Source organism: Mandrillus leucophaeus, unplaced genomic scaffold (genome assembly GCF_000951045.1).
Source record: "Mandrillus leucophaeus isolate KB7577 unplaced genomic scaffold, Mleu.le_1.0 Scaffold183, whole genome shotgun sequence".
Taxonomy (NCBI): Eukaryota; Metazoa; Chordata; class Mammalia; order Primates; family Cercopithecidae; genus Mandrillus; species Mandrillus leucophaeus.
In genome coordinates, this window is record NW_012101843.1 from 528,570 (window position 1) to 549,795 (window position 21,226).

The 21,226-nt window shown below is 41.4% G+C and overlaps 1 protein-coding gene across 10 annotated transcripts in view; it reads right to left on the reverse strand.

The window, feature by feature from the left end:
- NRG1 (neuregulin 1) overlaps positions 1-21,226 on the reverse strand; it is a 1,213,919-nt gene that overhangs the window by 260,058 nt on the left and 932,635 nt on the right. For 6 of the 10 annotated variants that reach the window (XM_011977713.1, XM_011977712.1, XM_011977704.1 and 3 more), the window contains exon 1: positions 18,620-19,236. The exons of the other annotated variants lie outside the window; for them this stretch is intronic. In XM_011977713.1, coding sequence (XP_011833103.1) covers positions 18,620-18,719 — 100 coding nt within the window. In that variant the 5' untranslated portion in view covers positions 18,720-19,236. Of the gene's footprint in view, positions 1-18,619; positions 19,237-21,226 lie in introns of those variants that run through there. 10 annotated transcript variants of the gene reach the window in all.

Here is a 21,226-nt window from a genome sequence, read left to right on the forward strand (position 1 = left end):
CAGTAAGAGCACACACTGCCAATTCAAGTGGAAAAACAATTTCTTCAATTGACACTCCAAAGCAAGACGCCTGTGTTGACCTCTTCTGCCAACTATTTGTCGAGGCAATGCACATGCCTTCAGACATTTCAAAGGCACTTTCATTGGTGATGGCCTGAAGCAGGCACTGCTAGGGTGAAACAGCAACCTAAGAGTGCCAGGGCAATAAAACACAACAGTTTATATAAAAAAGAAGTGAGGGGCACCCGAAGTTTTTACGTCCCAGACAAGGCAGAAAGTGAAGTTCCAAACCCATCTGCATAGATCCAGTGGCACCAGGTAATGGACCACCAGGCTGCGACCCTCTCCCTGCCCTGGCTGTGGGACTTTGGTCAAGTCATCTAACCGCACACCATTTTTCTCTTGAAGGCTACGCATCAGACTAGGCCAGAGAAATTTCTTTTTTTAATCTAATTTTTGATGCACTGGCAAAACCTGGTTTCTTCTCTTGTAAACTTGGTAGCAACCACAGCAATTGCATTCAGTGAGATTTACACCTTGTCAAATTTTTCTTAGCCATATTTTGCCCCATTTCATTGAGATTTTAGGATTAACCCATTGATATTTTGGTTTATAAAGTCCATCCCTTCCCCACTTGAGGCATTTCTTAGAGATCTTCTTTCTCAAAATTGACCAGATATAAACTTGCTTAGATTCTGAAGGCTAACAAAACCAGAGTCAATTCATCCACAGAATGCTACTGGCTGGGCAGAGTGGCTCATGCCTGTAATCCCAGCACTTTGAGAGGCCGAGGCGGGCAGATCACTTGAGGCCAGGAGTTCAAGACCAGGCTGGCCAACATGGAGAAACCCCGTCTCTACAGAAAATACAAAAATTAGCCGGGTGTGGTGGTGCATGCTTATAATCCCGGCTACTCAGGGGGCTGAGACAACAGAATCGCTTGCGGAGGTTGCAGTGAGCTGAGATCACGCCACTGCATTCCTGCCTCGGCAACAGAGCAAGACTATGTATCAAACAAAACAAAACAAAATGCTACTTTCTGAAAATCCCTAACTTAAGAACTCTTCAGATCAACAAACCTTTTCTGAAGCATTAATATTTCCCTAACATTTTTAGCTCCTTAATGACTAATGATTCCTCTTCCACTCCTGGAAGGTAAGTTTCTCACAATAACCTTCTGGCTGGAAACAATTAAAAGTGCTGAATGAAATATAATAAACATCACCTTAAAAGAATTTGACAACAAAGATCATTTTTTGGACAAATTCTAAGGCAAATCTCAAACCTTAGAGATAGATGCAAAATAGCTGGACAAGCGAACTACTTTTTGAAGATGGCATTTGCTCATGCTGGAGAAAGGGATAGAGGCTCCAGGATCTTCCTAAAGTGGGGAGTCTTAGAGTAGACCCTCTTCACATTAAGCTGGGACCCCAAAAGGAGTAAAGAACCCCAAAAAAGCTACACCAAATCTAAACATACCCATTTAACCCCAGAGAACTAAAGACATGCTTTTGTTTGAGATGTTCTGTCGCCCAGGCTGGAGTGATGTGGTATGATCTTGGCTCACTGCAACCTCCACTTCCCAGGTTCAAGCAATTCGCTTGCCTCAGGCTCCCAAGTAGCTGGGATTATAGGCGCCCACCACCAGGCCCCGCTGATTTTTGTATTTTTAGTAGAGATGGGGTTTCGCCATGTTGGTCAGGCTGGTCATGAACTCCTGACCTCAGGTGATCCACCCGCCTCTTTGGCCTCCCAAAGTGATGGCATTACAGGCATGAGCCACTGTGCCTGGCCAGACACATTGTCTTGATCCTGAGTTCAGCCAGAGGGAAAAGCTGAGTCTACAGACAGGTTTCTACATGCCTAGGCGTGCACAGGCTGATAGGCCACAGAACCTCAAGCCATGAACTCAGTAAGTTTCCAAGTACCCAGCAGTAACACTTATCTTCTCGGCAGGAACGTGCTTCTATCCCATGCTGTGAGGAATGACACAGATAATTTTTACAGAGCAATGGCCCACACAGGGTCAGAGACCAACCATGAAGCACAGAAGGAACCAAGACATAGAGAGTGAGAACCAACACAAACTGAAATTAGCACACACAAATTATGAAACAGCAAGGCTTGCTCTGCTAAAAGAAACAAATAACAACCTGAAAAATATCTACAGGGACCATGAAAATACAAAATACAACACAGAAGATTTGAAAAGGCACCAAATAAAACTGCTAGGAATGGGGGGAAAAACAGTCCTTGAAATGAAAAATTTCATGGGTGGTTTTGGCAGCAGACTGCACATAACCAAAGAGGCAATGAGTGAAGTGGAAGATAAGTCAAAAGAAACACAGCGGGAGAGTGAAACAAAATGATGGGAAACGTGACGGAGGTAAAAAGAACCGGTGATCAGAGAAAGAAGGTCCAACATACTCTTAGTTAAAGTTCTACACCGGGCATAATGGTTCACACCTATAATCCCAACACTGGGAGGCCAAAGTAGAAGGATCGCTTGAGGTCAGGAGTTTGAGAGCAGCCTAGAAAACAGCAAGACTCTATCTTTAAATTATAGGAAAAAAAAATTCCAAAAAGAGGGAAGATAATGGGATACAGGAAATTTTTGAAGAGATATGGATGAGAATTTTCCTGAAAGCCAGTTTGTATGTTTGACAAGCCCAATGATCCTGCGTGGGATAAAGGAAAAGGAATGCATGAGAGTGAAACTGAAGGGGGAATGGGAATGGGGGGAATGGGAATGGTGGGCAGGTTTAAATGCCATAACTTCAAAAAAATTTGCTGGAGAACAATTTTTTTTTTTTTTTTTTTTGAGACTGGGTCTTTCTCTGTCACCCTGGCTACAGTGCAGTGACATGATCATTGCTCACTGTACCCTCAAACTCCTGGGCTCAAGCAGTCCTCCCACCTCAGCCTCCCAAGTAGCTGAGACTACAGGTGTCTACCACCATACCCTGCTAATTTTTTTTTTTTTTTTTTTTTTTGGTAGTGGGGAGGGGAAGACAGTGTTTTCCCATGTTGCCCAGGCTGGTCTCAAACTCCTGAGCTCAAGCAATCCTCCTGCCTCGGCCTCCCAAAGTGCTGGGATTATAAGCGTGAGTCACCACACCCAGCCATAGGACAAAATCTTCAAAGCCTCCAGAGAAGAAAGGCTGATCACTTTCAAAGGAATTAAGTTAGACTGACATTCCTAACTTCTTAACAGCTCCTGATTGATTAAAGTACCCTGATGAGACTAGCTGCATCTTGGTTTTAGACCAAACTGTATGCTTTATCTAATACCATAATTGCATGCTGACTAAGCCCTTTCTCTGAACTCTTTCTTAAGGTAATGGGAATAAAGAGGATGTAAATTTCTGAAAATAATTCTGAAACAGTCGGCAGCTTTTAACTTTATTACCCTATAATGTGGTGAAGCCACTGTACTAGAAATAATGGTGCTTGGCTTATAAGTTTTGTCTGTGTTAAAATCTTCCCACTAATCAATTAAAACACCTTCCTGGAGTTGAGCCACAGGGAAAGAGAAAAAAAAGCGAAAAAGTGGGATTGATTCTTTCCTGGAAATAAATGAACCTTCAGGTGATAGACTTAAACGTATTTTTAGGCCATTCATGAAGTACCCAATGCTTGCTCAATATTTCTTCTTTTAGATTACGTTTTTGAGAAACAAAGCTTTTCTTTCATCTATTTCCCCTAAGATTTTTGATTTATACTTTATATCCTATCAGCCAATGCTTAATTATTATTGTAATAATGACAGACAGCATTCTCTGTTTCTCTGTGTGGGACTCAGTGACTCTGATTTTAAAAGGCCATCAAAATGATTTATCATACACATTCACAAGGACGATCACAGCAGCATAATCCACTTCACTTAAAAAGCAGTCTGCTGCTTGTCTAAGACAACACTCATTTTATCGAGAGGAGAAGAGATACATTTGGGGATCTTAGTAATAGAAAGTTTAAGAGGTATCCTTTCAATGAATATCTTGATGACAATTCAGAGTTACTACAAATAAAAAACATGATGTGGTGTCATAAATCAACTTAATATTATGATCCTTCTGTTAAGATGATCAACAGGGTTGAAAAAGTACTTGATGAGTTTAGGGAAAGAGATACTTCTGGAAACGAAACAGAGCCTATATCCAAGACGGAAGTATCAGCTATAGAAGGTTAAGTATGGCGAAGAATCAAAACTGAATGTGAAGAACATAAACCACTGAGAAAAAAAATGATTCTCAAAGGCTCTGTTTAGCCTGTATTTTTCACTGCTTCATATCTTTCTGCTGCTCAGCAGAGGTTAAATCCCATAACTTCAACTGTATCACATACTCATGAGAAACGACTAAGTGAAAGGTATCTGAGAGATCACCATTCATAACCAGTATGCAGTTTCTATTGAGAATTTCATAAAAGGCTTCTGCACTAGTAATTCACAAATATACTTACCATGTTCTATATTTTCACTAAACAATTCACATACCTAAACAAATCTTCTAGATGTTCACCAAGATAAATTAACACTACAATTTCAAACCCATCAAAAGTTATTCTATAGAAGATAAACTGTTTCCTACATAAAACCAATATGCTATTTGCCTAGACCTTATGTGACTATTATTCCTCAAATACCTTAGGCTTTCTAAAAACATATTCACTACGAAAGACTCTTAAGTGAGGGATGTCCAATCTTTTGGCTTCCCTGGACCACACTGGAAGAAGAAGAATTGTCTTGGGCCACATATAATATACACTAACACTAATGACAGTTGATGAACTGAAAGAAAAATCACAAAAAAGCTCATAATGTTTTAAGAAAGTATGAATTTATGTTGGGCCACATTCAAAGCTGTCCTAGGATGCATGAGGCCCATGGGCCATGGGTTAAACAAGCTTGGTCTAAGTGAAAACGTACCAGGAAGACATCACACCAAATCAGAGACCACTGATCTAATCAAATGCCGATTTGAATCATAGTTTTCTTCTACCCCTAAAATTGTTATACCTCGTGTACATCAACCTTGTTAATTATCAGACAAGGAAATATATCCAAGATGCTTTAAATGATTGCCCAAATAATATACATTTAGTCCTCCTCAGTCTTCTTGACTGCTGCCCAGAACACTGCCTTTGCATGCCAGTACATGGTGTTATTTCACCAAGGTTCCTGATTCCCTCTCCTCCTAAGAGACAACCACTCATGATATACTTTTACAGGCTCACACACTTACCCACATACTCATACACAGGTACATACATGCACATTCACACACTGAAACCAGGCTGTCATCCTTCGGCCCTCTCAGTCTGGCCCAGGCACGCTTCCTGGTTACAACCCAGAAACGACTTTCAATCCATCACTGGTGAGTCAGGCAGAGTGGCTCATGCCTATAATCCCAGTACTTTGGGAGGCCAAGGTGGAAGGATTGCTGGAGCCCAGGAGTTCTAGACAAGCTTGGGCAGCATAGCAAGACCCCATCTCTACAAAATGAAAAAAAATTAACTGAGCATGGTGGTATATGCCTGTAGTCCCAGCTACTTGGGAGGTTAAGGTGGGAGGATCACTAGAGCCCAGGAGTCCCAGGGTACAGTGAGCTATGATCGCACTATTGCACTCCAGCCTGGGCGACCGAATGAGACCTGTCTCAAAATAAAATAAAATAAAATCCATGACTGGTTGGGAATCAGCAGTTGTCTGTACCCCCAGCTTTTTGGATGGGCTCCAGTGAACTCTTAAGTCCCTTTCTAGCCACTCTTTAATTCTCTTGTTAATGGGGCCAGCTGGATATGAATCCGCAGACTTTAAGAGTCTCTACCACCCTCAAAGGATCTATGTCTCCCTGAGGGCAAAGCTCCTCCCTGCTACAATCTACAGAGTGGCATTCTTCCCATAAATGGGTCCTAGAAATCTTTAGGACAGCCATGTGAGGCCCAGATCAGAACCACGATACTTGGGTCTTCCTTTCTTTTAGGATGCCAAATCCTACAAATAAAGAACTAAATAATCTTAGAAATGTGGGGAAAATAACTGCAGGTCTCATTCCCCCAAGCTCCTCCAGCCCCCGCCCCCCAAAAAACCCTAAATAAATAAATACAAATAAATCCCCTAATGCAAACTGAACTACTGCCCTGGAAATTTAATAATGGACTAGGAGGCCTTTGACCCCTGGGTCTCTGGGTCAAAGATAATTCAGGTTGTTAGTGATAAACTGTCACTGCAATCAGTGACTGGTCAGTGGCTCACAGATGCAAGTGAGTGACTCAATGGTCTCAGAGCAGCTGTCAAGGGATAAGCACTGAGGACCCTTTTTTGCATGCACACCATTTACAGAGAGCCCACAAAGATCTCTTGCTTGTTTTCAGGGTCTCCTGTATAAAGGCATTGGTGCTAAAAAAGTTTAAGAGCACTGAGGTAGCTCATTACTATACTATACTAATTCACATTCACACACACACACCCATTACCTTCCTCTTCCATGTTATGACATTAGGACTACTTACTTTATGGTCATCTTGTCAGTCAAAATTATTGAAGCTACTTGGGTACAAGATACTGCAACAAGGAAGAAAAAGATATAAAGATTCAGTTGATTTACAGCCTTCAAATTCCTATGAATCATAGGTACCCTAAGCTGTTCCTCAATGGCATAGAAATACATCTCTCTTATCTGGAAGCATAATAACACCCAAAGCACTATACAAGTGAAGCTGAATTCATATACAGTGCCATCTTGAGACTGAAAGTATAGCATGAGAATAATTAAGATCCTTACCCTGAGATCTGGAGATCCAGGTTCTAGTGCTAGGATTGATGCTCTTGATGTTTGTACCTTGTGGTTTTCCTCATTTAAAAAGATGAGATTCGAGCAGATGACCTCTAAGACAACCTTTTCAGTTCTAACACTCTATGATTTTTCTCAGGACTACTGTAGTTATATTTAAGACCTTACTTTTTAGGCACTACTAATATTGTTTAAGATTACTTTCATTACCTACCAGGAACAGTGGTTGTTTATTTATATAACAAACTCTTAACATAGCAAACATTAGGTTCCAGGCAATGGCCAAAGTAATTTACAAAGATTAACTTCTTAAACTGTAGCATCTTAATCCATTTATTAGTTGCTTCTATGTACTCAAAAGAAAATGTAACAAAATATTTTAACGGTAGCAAGAATCGTGGACTGAGCAAACCTCTAACTGCGATTCATTAGTCTGAATAATTAAGCACTGATTATGACTTACTGAGAGTTTCAAAATAAACATTGCAAATTTCAACCACAAAAATAACAATTTAGGAACAAATTCATGCATCACTGATACTGGTGAACTGCACTCATACTTTCTTATTAACTGATAGTAGCATAATAACTAAACTGCTACCCATCAACTCCTACAATTCAATGTTTTAAGCAAACTAGCCATACTTCCTCATTTGGTCAGTTACTGAATAAATTCTTAAGAACAAAGACTATGTTCTCAGCACCGTGATAGTCCCTGATGATATGACAACATAAAAGACAGATACGACTTTGTGGCTTTTACATTCTAGAGATGTGAAATGCTAAACTCTCCATTTATGATCACTCAACCAAAAATTCTTCTGGCTGAGGACAATGGTTTTTTTTTTTTTTAATTAAACTACATGAATGCCAAAATAAAACGCTCAAAATGGAATTGAACTTGCTCTGACTTTGGTCTTGCAAAAAAAAAAAGAAAAAGGCAAAAACAAAAAAAGGACTCGGATAAATAAAATATTTAAAGTATATTTTCTGTATTATAGAAAATAAGGTGATAAAATGTAGAAGTTACCAATTCATTTATGAACATTTAATGATGTCCTTACAGCTTAACAGCTATGCATTTATACCAAGTCTTGAAAATACTATTTCATTTATATCTTATTTTATTTTATTTTGAGACAGGGTCTCACTCTGTCACCCAGGCTGGAGTGCGGTGTCACGATTCCAGTTCACTGCAACCTCCAAGGGCTCAAGTGATCCTCCCTCCTCAGCCCCCCAAAGGGCTGGGATTACAAGTATGAGGCACCATGCATGGTCTTGAAATACTATTTCAGGCGGCTAGTAATCACAAAAGTAATCCTTTAAAAGGAAAACCTGTCTGACCATTTAAAAAGGTAGCTCTAGTCAATTTAAATGTATTGATACTTTCTGAAGCTAATTAAAAAGAAAACCTGTATCCATAAAAAGTATATAAGAACATTTTCAGGCAATCTGCAAATTTAGTACTTAGAACCATGCATATATGTACCACATACAACCATTTCTCATTTCTTATTTTCCAGAGTGACCAGGAAAAGAATGACTTCTTCCATGAAACTATCAGTCATTAATCAAAGAAGTAGCTTTTAGTTACAAATGTACCATAAAATACAACAATTATTAGAATGTCCATCATTGGCTTAATTTGTCAAGGGAGTGCTGTATTCATAATCAAAAACTAGATTCTCATAAGATCTGAGTAGTGATTTTTTTTTTCTTTTACATTGTAGAGTGAGATGACATATTAGTACTACCAAAACATTGTGAATTTTCCAAAGGGTTATTTCTCCCTGTAAATTAATGTGAGAATTCCAAGACAATTTGGGTGGTCAATAAATTGTTCTTTTGATATGGCTGTAACTTTTTTTTTTCCCCCCGAGACAAGTCTTACACTGTTACCTACACTGGAGTGCAGTGGTGTGATGATAATCCCTCACCACAGCCTCAACCTCCTGGGCTCCAGCGATCCTCCTGTCTCACCCTCCTTAATAGCTGGGACCACAGGAACATGCCACCACGCCTGGCTAATTTTTTCGATTTTTAGTAGAGATGAGGACTCCTGTGTTGCCCAGGCTGGTTTTGAATCCCTGAGTTCAAGAGATCTCCCACCTTGGTTTCCCAAAGTGTTGAGATTACAGGCATGAACCACACACTCAGCCACAGCTGTAATTTACATTGCTCAAGAGCAACAGGATTACTCAGCAACTATACCACGCAGCTGTGGATGAAATGCAGACACAAATCCCAAATGGGCATCCACATTAAGGTCAAGAGTAACTTCATGAAATCACATATCTAAAATGACAAGAAGAGCCTCAGGTCTTCTTTGGTTGCCTCTTTCACAGACTCCTGTGATATCAGAAGCACAGCCACTTTGCAGCTCTCCCAAACACACATGTCTAAATGCAGGTCCCTGTTAGATGATTGCCACCACCCTCTGGTTATAGAGTTTTATTCCCATACTGGTGCACTCAGGGCAGAGCAGCAGGACGATTGTGTCCTTCCTTTATTTCATAAGGGAGAAGGAAATCAGCATACCTTAATGGAAAGTAAAGGGAGGCACTGAAACACGTCTTCACCTGACACAGCATAACCACATTCATCACATGGAGAAGTGGGGTTTTCACTAGGCTTTTTAAGTTTAGTGAAAACTAAATGCATAATATTTATTCTGTACTCAGTAGCATATTGCAAGTAATCACATTTCCTCGCGCCATGCACAGTCCAGTGTAGAGGCTCTTTCAGTCAAGGAGGCTTTGTGTGGACTCAGTCTGAGAGGGCGATGACTCTGTAGAGGCCACAGGGACTAGACTCTATGCTCTCCCTTAGCTTCTGTTGATTCTTCGAGAATGATAATGGTCTTTGTCTTTTCTGCCTTTTTTAAGTGGATCGCTGTCCTTTGGGATGGGGCATAAATAATATGCACAACATTTAAAACTCCACTGTTCCTTTCTAAATATCAAAATATAATAAGTAACTGTTTCTATTGACATTTCTCCTTCCTGTCAGGCCGAGGGTACTTGGGAACACACAATATCACCAACATGTTTGAAAAAAAGAGAAGAAAAACCCTCAAGACATAAGTCTCTCATTTCTATTTAATTTAATATATGGAAAATCATGTATTTCATTTTCCATTCAACTCAGTATTTAAATTATTGGTTTCCTCCTGACAAACCCACCCGCTCATTTCCATAATGTCTGTAAGTACTACTCTTTCCCAAAATGGATAATGCATGAGCAATCCCCCGGGAAGGTTCCAACTGTACAGCAAGGTGACCTCACTAAAACAAATTATAATCATAATCTATTCTGTGTATTTCATCTAATCCTTCTGGGGACAATACACCAGCCTTCAATATTTTTCCCAGAAATAGATGACAATAAGTTTCAATATGACTGCTATTATAACTGTTTCTAAAGATCTACCATCTCATGGGCTTCAAGACAGATCGGCCCCCTACCCCCATTTTTAAACAATTGAAACTACAGAATGGAAAAGAAATACTATAATTTTAAACAATAAAATGTTGTACATAATCCCAATACTGTACTTCCATTTCACCCTGTTGGCAGAAAAGAGATAAAGTACCAAAACATATAAAAACATGTTTGATACATACACACAAAAATAATACCTACTTGCTGGGTATGGTGACTCACGCCTGTAACCCCAGCACTTTAGGAGGCCAAGGCAGGCAGATCACGAGGTCAGGAGATCGAGACCATCCTGGCTAACACGGTGAAACCCCGTCTCTACTGAAAATACAAAAAAATTAGCCGGGCATGGGGTGCCTGCAGTCCTAGCTACTTGGGAGACTGAGGCAGGAGAATGGAATGAACCCAGGAAGGGGAGCTTGCAGTGAGCCGAGATCACGCCACTGCACTCCAGCCTGGGTAACAGAGCAAGACTCAGTCTCAAAAACAAAAAGCAAAAAACAAAAACCAATGCCTAGTTGACACACAAATGAAAAATTGTGTTAATTAATTTACTATTATTTGTTCTGAAAAAATATCATTGCAAACTGGAATTCTGACATCTCCTTGTAAAGGCTGGTTTTAGATTCCCTGTGGGATAGCTAAAGAGACTGTGCTCTAAATATGTAATGTAAGTCTCTAAAATTGGGAGATTATATGTAACAAAGGGAGGAGTTATATACAGTTTTAAAAACTGGCTATATTGAAATTTGAACTTTATTTATAAAATAGGCCGTCTAATAATGAGATGCATTTTCACTTGATGATAAAAGTCACACATTAAAACTACTAAAAAGCTTGCATTGATATAGTACTGTGAAAGTGAGTAAAAGATTTTCTTTTTCTTTTTTTATATTACTCCACAACTAAAGCCCGAATTATTCAGCAGTCTTCCATATTTCCTACTCATTGCTCTGTAATCTCTCTGTAGAAATAATGGTGGTTAAGATAAGGTGCAGTAACTATTTGCTAATAGGTCAAATAAAAATGAGTCATATTTTATGGTAGAAACTTACTACTTTTCTCGCCAAGGGAAAATGCTAGTTGCTCTGTCATTCTAATTTTATGCTAAATTCATTTAATATGGACGTCATTTGAGCTGATTTATTGGTTGCAAAACATGTTACTGCTTCAGTTATCACTAGCTCAGATTTCTTTTATGTATTACTTCAATCCTACTTAATTATTATCAAAAACTATATAATTTTTTCAAAGTTGTCATTATTTTAAAGAATATGTAAAGAATAAGTAAAGTCAAATTACTTTTTCAAAGTCCAAATAGTAAACTATATGACATGGACAATATTCAACCAGGTATGACCTACAAAATTGACAATTTCATATGGTTCAATCTAATAAAACATTCCGTGACTCTCATACCACTGAAACTAAAACTACAGCTGCCCAGCGAAGGCCTGCCTATCGAAGCTGTGGAATGAAAGGTTTGGGGTACTGTGGCAGAGCAAAGGCTATTCCCATCAATGATATATTTCTTGGAGCAAGAAACAATGGGAACAGTATTACACTTTAAAAAGGGAAGGGGAGTAATATACTGAGAGTAACTCAGTATGCCTCAGTAATATACTGAGAGTAACTCAGTATGTCAAAGATAACAAGTATAGGGTGGAATTAACATAAGCAGGTAAACCATAAATACAAGGGCTATGTGACCATATTAAAATATCAGCCCATGATCCACAAGAATTAGTCACTCAAACCTGTGTTCAAAAATGTGCACTCAATCAAAGTGGGGCTCCTAAACATGTGTTGCCCTGGGTTAAGGAAACAAAGTGATAGGAATAGATGAAAACAAATGTGTTAGTAAAGATCTGTTGTCCAATTTTGATGCTTTCACATATAGCTTTCCAATGCCAGAGTGAAACTCTTAAATAGCACTAAATCTCTTTGTGGGTACCATGTGCACTTCAGTGGGAGGGAGCTGTTGTAAGGGGTGATTGGAAGGTATTTAAAGATGCTTGATTCCCTTGGGGGAAAGTCCTAGAGGGAATTAATCTGACAGATGTCCCCTTGCAAGCTGAGCACTGCATCAACATCATCAGAATGATGTTTTAGAATATTCTAATTTAGAATTCTTAATGAATTAGGGCTATGTGGTCCAGCTGGAAAACAAACTCCAGTTGAGGCAGCGAACATGTATGGAATTGGGACTCCATTCTTCCAGTAGATTGCCCAGAATATTGCAGTAATTTAAAAAAAAAAAAAAAAAAAAAAAAAAAAAAAAAAAAAGAGTGAGAGAGAGAGAAGTCAGTCTTTGGGGAATAGCAGTGTGATGCTCCTGGAGCACCCTCTGGAGGCCAGAAAAAGGTGACACCGGGCACAGGAAGAATGAAGAGAATTGTGATCATCTCTGCCCTGTGCAAAGGCAGAACTCCACAGAGCTCACTCGACTTGGACTGAAAAATGCACTTCATCAGTCATAATCAGGGCAACATAAGAAAGTGCATATCGGATTTCTAGTTTAAAAATGCAAAAGAAATCGAATGTGTTAACGACATTCTCAAATAATTTTATTTCCGAATTTTAAAAATTAACATATTTTCTGCCTACATTCTGAATTCTTCTGGGAATCTACTGCAGAGGCTTTAAAAAAATATTTAGAAGAAAGAGATGAGAGCATGGAATATTTTCCTTAATAAAATGTACTTTTGTAAACAGGGTTATATACAGTGAATTATGAGTGAATTGTTGAAAAGTAGCCAGCTTTATGCTTACTAAAACTAAATATAAATTAAGTTGTCCATTTTTTCTTTTTTCCTAACACCTCACTTTTTCTAAAGCGACAAACACTGACATCTATTGGTATTTTGGTAGCTCGCTTTTTTTAAAATCTATTAAAACATATGCAAAGACGTACACAAGTGCAGACGTGCACAAAATTAGGAGGAATCCAAAACATTCATTCCTTTAAGAAAACTTCATTTTATGTACCTTAATGGCATAGTTTTTATCTGGGTAAAATAAATCCGTTTTCAAGCTAATACCATCTGATTTAATTTTTTGTTTTTTCTATTTGTCAAGAGGGGGAGCTCCAGGGTTAACTAAACTACCAGAAGTTCATTCATTTGCGTCTCTGAGCAAATAAAATTACTCACTCAAAATACTGGCATTTGGTTTGTTTTCATCTATCACAACAGAACATGATAAACTATCAGTACTGTTCAAATCGAATTTAACTTGTTACTTTGAGAATGCTAACAGAATGTTGATTTGGTAAGAATCTATCACACTTTCAGAACTTTAAACACTATAGCCATTCTAGAAAAGCTGAGGAGGAAATAAAAAGCTAGAAACGTGGATTTAATATATTCCTTATTTTGTTTATATTTAGAAACACCTGCACTCAATTCTATGAACATTGCTGGCAATATACTGTTATGCTTGAAAAAAAGAGAGTGAGGGGAAGGTTGGTGAACACTTTTGTTTTTCAATTGCTGCAATTTATATGAGTCCCAAAAGAGAAGATTATGTATTCTATACAATAAAGTGGGGTTTAAGCATCAACTCTTAAGTGTTGCCAGAAAAAAGAGTCATGTTTCAAAATCTTCTCATAGCTTGAAACCTCAACATTTTTCTGCCAGAGATAAAATTATGTTGCACCTCACTCTACTTTCAATATTTAGATTGAGTTCAGTACTGTTTTCATAATATATATATATGCAGTTATGGAATTTGACACTCTTATCCACTTTTCTCTAGTTTTACAGGTAGTACATATTAATATTTATACCCAGTGTAATCTGAGGTCAGCTTGGGATATTTTTTACCATAAAAGGTAAATTTTGGAAAGTATATCAAATATCTTTGCAAAGACACAGATAATTCACTTCTTAAGTAGTTTTACAAAGACATCTAATATTACTGGGCACTTATTACACGTTGGTTGATGTTCAGAGTGCTTTTCATGGATTATTTCCTTTAAGCTTCATGAAACCCTCATGATAATAATAATACTATTATTATCCCCATATTACAGAAAAGGGAATTTAGGCACAGAAAGATTAAGTAACCTTCCCATGACTACATATTTAAGAACAGTCTAATTAGGATTTAAACCCAGGCAATCTGGCTGAAGAGCTAAAGACTAGGCCATCTGGCATCTTGCTGCCTAATAGCGAGGAATTTTCTTATTTTCGAAACGACAGATGACAAAATACACAATATACATCTGTTTTACTGCCAGGAACATGGTAAGAATTCAATAAACAGCAGTTCCCTCAATTATAAACATAAAAGTGTCCAGCACAGTGCCTGGCATGTAGTAGGTATTCCGTGTTCACATGTTTGTCTAATATTTTTTGGTTTTATATATATATTTTTTTCTCCTTTTTCATTAGTGTTATCTGACCATTTCATGGGTATGAGAAGTATTCATGTTTGAGTATACAACTTTCTTCCACTCTTCCTGCTATTTTAATTCTGCAAAATAAGTCCTATTTCATTCTGTGAATAATCTTTAATGTTTTTAATAATTACATAGGCTAGGTGGTTACAAGTAACCAGCTTGAAACAGATCACTGGACATTCCTCTTGTTCTGTAAACACAGGCTGCCCTGTTAGGGTCACGGCACTTTATACCCAAGAATGTTTACAAGCACTTCGGCCTGCAGAGCCACTTAGTGAGGGAAACAGGTGGGTGATGTCATTGGGGAAACTCACAGCCTGCTTCTACCCATTTGGGATACTAGGTTTCTCAATGCACCTATACTCACAAATGCCCCTCCTACCAGGAGTGAAGGGAGACAGGATAGTTCTAGAATCCGGCTAGGCATGATAGAGAATTTTTTCCAGGTTATTTAAGAGGAGAAAATAAAAAAGATAGAATTCCGTGCAGAGGTGCAGAGTAAGAACATATCAACAAATAGAGAATCATAAAGGAAGCTTAGAGTCAAATACCAATTGGCCAAAAATTTAAAAAAACAAAAAAACAAAGAAAAAAACGGCCAAGCACAGTGGCTCATGCCTGTAATTCCAGCACTTTGGGAGGCCGAGGCGGGTAGATCACGAGGTCAGGAGATCGACACCATCCTAGCCAACAGGGTGAAACCCTGTCTCTACTAAAAATACAAAAATTAGCCAGGCATGGTGGTGCACACCTGTAGTCCCAGCTATTCAAGAGTCTGAGGCAGGGGAATCACTTGAACCCGGGAGGCGGAGGTTACAGTGAGCCGAGATCGCACTACTCCACTCCAGCCTAGTGACGGAGTGAGACTACATCTAAAAAACAAAAAAAAAAAACAAAAAAAAAAAAAAAAAAAAAGCTCTGATTTTGGTAATTCAGGCTTCAAGAGAAAAGGTCTGTTGAGCTGAATCAGTATGAAGAGACTGGATATGGGAGGTCCAGCATCAAGGAAGCCCAGGCTGTTACAGGGCCCTTGGTACACAAATCAGCGATACAGTACCCAAGACCATTCTTAGCTTGCTTATTCTGACCAAAGGAATCAATGACTCCAAGGGCTTGGGACCTATTAGAGCTATTATTATGGAATAGGTAATTCTGCTGAACATCTGCAGCCCCAATAGTGTGCAATTCAACATTTAGTTAATTGTACAAAAATGCGGATGCTCTGAAATAGCCATGTATGTATCGCGTATCAGTCACTCATGCCATATGAAAGTTAAAGAAGCCTTTTTCCCCTGAAAATTTCCCTCCAACAGATGTGTTTATGCCTATGTGTACAATATAGCACACAGCGGGGCTGAGTGGCTGAGATCCCACCCCATTATCTCTCCCCTGACTGTTATGAGGCAATGTTAAAACAGCCAAAGAGAGGCTTGGCTATTACACGCATATCATCAAGGACAGACAGTTGCAGCGGCTGTTTTAAGAAGCGGGTGAAACATGGAACTGACAGACACTAAGATGGGAGCAATACAAGAGACACTTGTCCTCATAAGTCCTAATTTGGGCTAGCGTGGCAAGTGTGAATACTAGAGTTATGGCATCTAGAGGTCGTTCCTTTGAGGATGCCTGAAACCTAGAGTGTGGGTTTTTCTCACAAACCATTATGGTCATCGGGTATGAATTCTCCTAAGACAAGGAAAACTACACTGGCACTTACCATTATAAGGAAAATGACAAGGAAGGAAAGAAACATTGATTCTGAAGCATTGTTTGTAATGCCATGTGCTTCTATATAAAGCTGGTTTCAAGTTGTTGACCATTCTTTTTGAATCAAATAAAGAATACATATTCTTATCTGGTTTAAAAAGCACAAGATGCTTTGAAGGGGGTAAAAAGTCCCTCCCCAAAAAAGATTATAATCTGGTGGAAAACAGATAAATATACTAAAAACTAATCTACAGCCAAAGTCACTCCAATTTTTCAGGGAAGACAGTTAAGCAAATGTCACTTAAAGATACTGACTTAGCTGGTTTAGAGGGAATCACTGCTGTGCCTCTGGAAAGCAGATTAGAGCCACCAAGGAAGCTCTGGTGCTCTGTGTCAAGAGAAAGCATAGCTAATCACAAGACAGCTGCCTACCTAGTAGATAAGATCTGGTGGGCACAGAAATGCCTGCCTCCTAAATCCCTCCCTCACTGAACTTGTCAAGTTTCTGTGTTATGGTGCTGCTGCTAGGAGCCCTTGACAAAATGAATACCTATTACTTGTAAAGGATGCTACTTCAGACCACTGGCCCCTCCTTAATTCATTAGACCATCTACAGAGGACCACAGAAACTTCTGAAGGCAATGAGCAGGGAGGCAGGAGAAGAACACAACCACAAACAGTGATAAGCGCCCCCAAAATAACTCTTTACAACGATTTGAGCTAGGTCTGAAATCTCTGTAATTTTGTACGATGACCTTAGAAAGGACAGTACACAAAGTCACGCAGGGAAGTAACTAATCCAGCTCCCCAATTTCATATCTTATTGAATAAAATGCTATGGTCTCTCCCCAAAACATAGGGTAAAAATAAGCAAAAATTCAATACACCCTCATGAGGGGCAATGACCAGTAATTAAGTGAATACGATCAGCAGTATCTTATTAAAGAAGCAAGCACAAGAATGGCCAGTGGTGAAACAATTACTCTCTGTTCAATTTCTGTTTGCTCAAAACTCTGCTGAAGGTTTCTGCCAATAACCCAGGTTCTGAAATGCTATCAGTGATATCAGTAAGAGGACCAAGCAAATGTAGTTTTCTTCCAGCAAGGGACAAATACTTCTACGGCATTACCGTAGCCACAGTATCAGCAAGTACTATTGAATTAATTCTTCAGAAGTACTTCATGAAATGTGCGTTGGGAGCATGCTCAAAGCGACTTAAGGCATCCAGATCAATTAATAATTGGGAATTGCAGAGGCAAAAAATAAATAAATTCTCCCCCATCTCCTTCCTCCCCTCTTTTATCAGCTACCAATCACTCATAAATAAGTATTTATTCGACATGCCTCTTTTGTCCAAGGTAATGTCTAAAGCATCAGCGCTTCCTAGGGACATCTAAGGTAAAGCTTTCATTCATGCTCGTGTTCTGATGATGAAATACAAGATTTGTCTCTACAAAGCTTCAATTGCCATTTTATTATATAGATAACCAGCAAACAATTGGGTTCAAAAATTCAGATAAATGGTTGCTTTCTGACATCTCTTGGGAAAGTAAATGAACCGTATTTATCACAGAGGTCTTGAAAAATAGAACTGTTAAGCCAAAAGTTTGTAGAACTTGTTTGGCGCAGAGCTGATTCCTGGCACTGGACTAGATTTCATCTGCTTCGCTGACCTTTAGGAATCCCTGCACTGCTCTGAGTCTCCATAGCGCAGGACTGAATCAAGACGAACCGGCGCGCACTCTACATCGCTTGCCCTCTGCCCCAAAACGCCGAAGCTAATTTCCCACGCGGCCCCTTGCTCGACCACCCACTTCTGCGCTGCCAGGCACACCGAGGGGACGGCTCTCCCTCCAGGAGGCCCGTTCCAGCGTTTCCCGCTAGAGGGCACACGGCCCCCGTGCAAAGCGCTTCTGGCGCGGGGCACGCGCGCACGCAGCCTCTACTCCTATACCCCAGGTCCCACTCCCGGGCTGGGCTCCCCCGCTAAGGCGCTGGGGAGGGGCCGTGCCAGGGAGCGCAGAGCTCCCGGAACCCTGGGAGGGTGCGGCTGGGACCGCTGTCCCTTGCCCTGCGCTCTGGGCGTTGGCGCCCGGTAGGACTCGGCGCCCAGGTGAGCGGCGGCCCGGAGGAGGGGAAGCACCGCGCGACTCCACGGGCGCTCAGAGCACAGGGCGAAGCGAACGGGTGAGGTAGAGGGGAGGGAGAGGCCACCGCATCCGAGGAGGAGGAGGAGTAAGAGAAGGATTGCGGGGCCCGGGCCGCGCTGCGCACCCACCTGGGCTCTGGCTGCCCGCCGCGGACTCGGGCTTCTTGCCGGAGCCTCGCTCCTTCTTCTTGCCCTTCCCTTTGCCTCTGCCTTCTTTGCGCTCGGACATCTCGCCGGAGACGGAGCGCTCTACGCGGACGGCTCTCGGCGCAGGCGAGTTTGGTCCAAGGGCTCGGATTGGGTTTGGGAAAAGTTTGTCCCTCGAGGGGGAGAGCGAACGGCCGGGCTGAGGCGCTCGCGCTGCGCGGGGGCGTCTCCCGTCGCCTGCAGAGAGCGCGGCGCGGACGCTGCGGGCGGTCCCGGCCACCTGGAACGGGCACTCGCCCTGGCTCTCGGGGCTGCTCCTGTCGCCCAGGGAAGTCGTCGCTGAGTCCCGCCGCTGGCAGCTAGCGTCCTGGCCTCTGCCCGGCGCCCTCGCAGCCCGATCGGGGAGAGGTTGTCACCGTCCCGCTCGCGCTCCCATCGTCCGGGCAGCAGCCGCCGCTCAGCTCTTGGCCTCCTCGCGAGCCCGGAGTTCCAACAAGTTTCGGGGAACTCCTCGCCGGCTCTTTTTCAATTGCCCCGCAGCCACCCACCTCCCGCCCGCAGGTTGGAGGCAGGCGCCTCCTTCGCACCCTCCCCTGGCCTCGCCCCCTCCCTCTTCCCCACCACACCCCCACCCCGAGGCGCGGACACGCCACCGGGAGGAGCCTGGGCTCGGCGCTCCCGGGCGCAGCCCCTTTTCCTCCCGCGCGGGCAGGGCAGGGGGCGGCGGCGAGGCTGCCGGGAACCCCCGACAGGGGTCGCTGGACGCTGCGCGGAGACCGAAGCAAGCGCCCCGGAGACCGGGGAACCCAGGCGGAGACCCGACACTCTCGCTGCCCGCTTCTCTCCGCAGCCAGGCAGTACCTGGGAGGGCTGATCAGTCCCCTTCCACGCGGAGAAAAACAGCGCAGAGAAAAGTTTGCAACTCCAACACCTGTACCCCAAGCGGAGGCTCCGTGGTCAGGAACCCTGGGAGGGGTGCGGGGGAACTTTGGTGGCTTGTCCAGAAGAGTTCGGGGTTCATTCCTTAACTCACTTAAGTGCAAAAGCCCTGTCGCACGTAGGCGAAAATAAACTCTAGGTGGAAGGGAGTTTAAGGTAAGATAATTCCTTCCAGGTGCACAGGAAAGGTTAAGCGAACCTTAAAAATGCCAGGTTGCGCTCTCCTGCTGGGTCTGCGCCGTGTGTGTGTTTGTGTGTGTGTGTGTGTGTGGTAAGTGCCTGTTAGAAATCTCCAGCTTTTCCTTAAAAAAACAACCTGGCCTCTTCTAAGGGGGTGCCCCTAAACTACGTTTCTTACTACAACTTAATTTTCAGAGGAACTGATAAAAAACACATTTCGGAGAACGACTGAGAATAATTAAAATTACTGCAGTCAGTGGAAGTCCCTCAGTTCTGCCGAGTGGAAAAGCAGGCAGGGAGGGGTAGAATGAAGACACAGAACTGGAGATCCTTAATTCGTGAATGTGGGGTTTCTCAGATTCAAACTTTACTCAGAACTGCGCGTGAAACCTACTCCTTCCCTTGTCCTCCCTCTGGTGGAGAATTGTAAAGAGCAAGGAAATAAGAATGCGTTGACCCCTCCGCTGCAAAGGACAAACGTTAAAGACCAGGGTAGTCGCGCACCACGGAAGGATCCAGAATTGTCCACATGTAGAGAAATCATTCTCAGAGTTATACCACAGCTGTGGCTAACTTAGATTCTTAATTTACAGTGAGATACTCTTGTGTTGTGGTCGGGAAGTGGTGATTTGGAGCAATCCATATTCAAAATCTATTGCTTCACTTTAAAAGTGACTTGCTCTTGGTTTTCCATTTTCTGGGGTCAATGCTAACTGAACTATTACCTACACACAGCCCTCTCACGGTATTTTCTGATGGCCACAGTTTAAATAAAAGTGCAATCTGGAGTGTCTCCTTGATATGTAGATGGGAAGGGAGGGAGACAAGTATGTTCACTTTAAAACTGTCCTAAAATCACACTAATTTTATCCTAGTTTAATTTGCACTGTCGTAAGAACAAAACTCTGTTGAATGGGTTTAACTGTGAAAAGATATCCAGCAGTCTTGCCATCATTATTTATAGTTTAAAAGTTTGATGTCCAAATAGCTTCTGATATCCTTCCTACAAACACCAAATATAAATTTCACTGGGCTATAAAAACAGCAAAAGCAGAGAAAAGATGATGAATATATCTCAGTAGCACTATTAATATTCCACAGAGACGAATGCAAGATGGAGTCTGAGCATTGGCTGAAATAACTCTGTTTTCCCAGGAGGGGGCCAGTGCTCAGTAAGCAGGAAATAGCAAAATTCAGAGAAGTCCTTTCAAAACAGATATTTTGTCCTGAGGATGTGAGACAGCATAGGGGCTTAGTATACACTACCGCATATTCTCAAACATGTCATTATGTTAGAATTGAAGGACTGAGAGCAAAGATGTATTCTGGGATTTTTTTTTTTTTTTTAATAAGATTTCCCCCAATTAAAAAAAGAAAAGGCTCTAGTAGTAAAATCTGTTTCTATGAAAATGTTGTAATTCCGCCACTCTTGTTTAGAGTCTGGATGTTTAGCTTCACAAAACAGCTTAC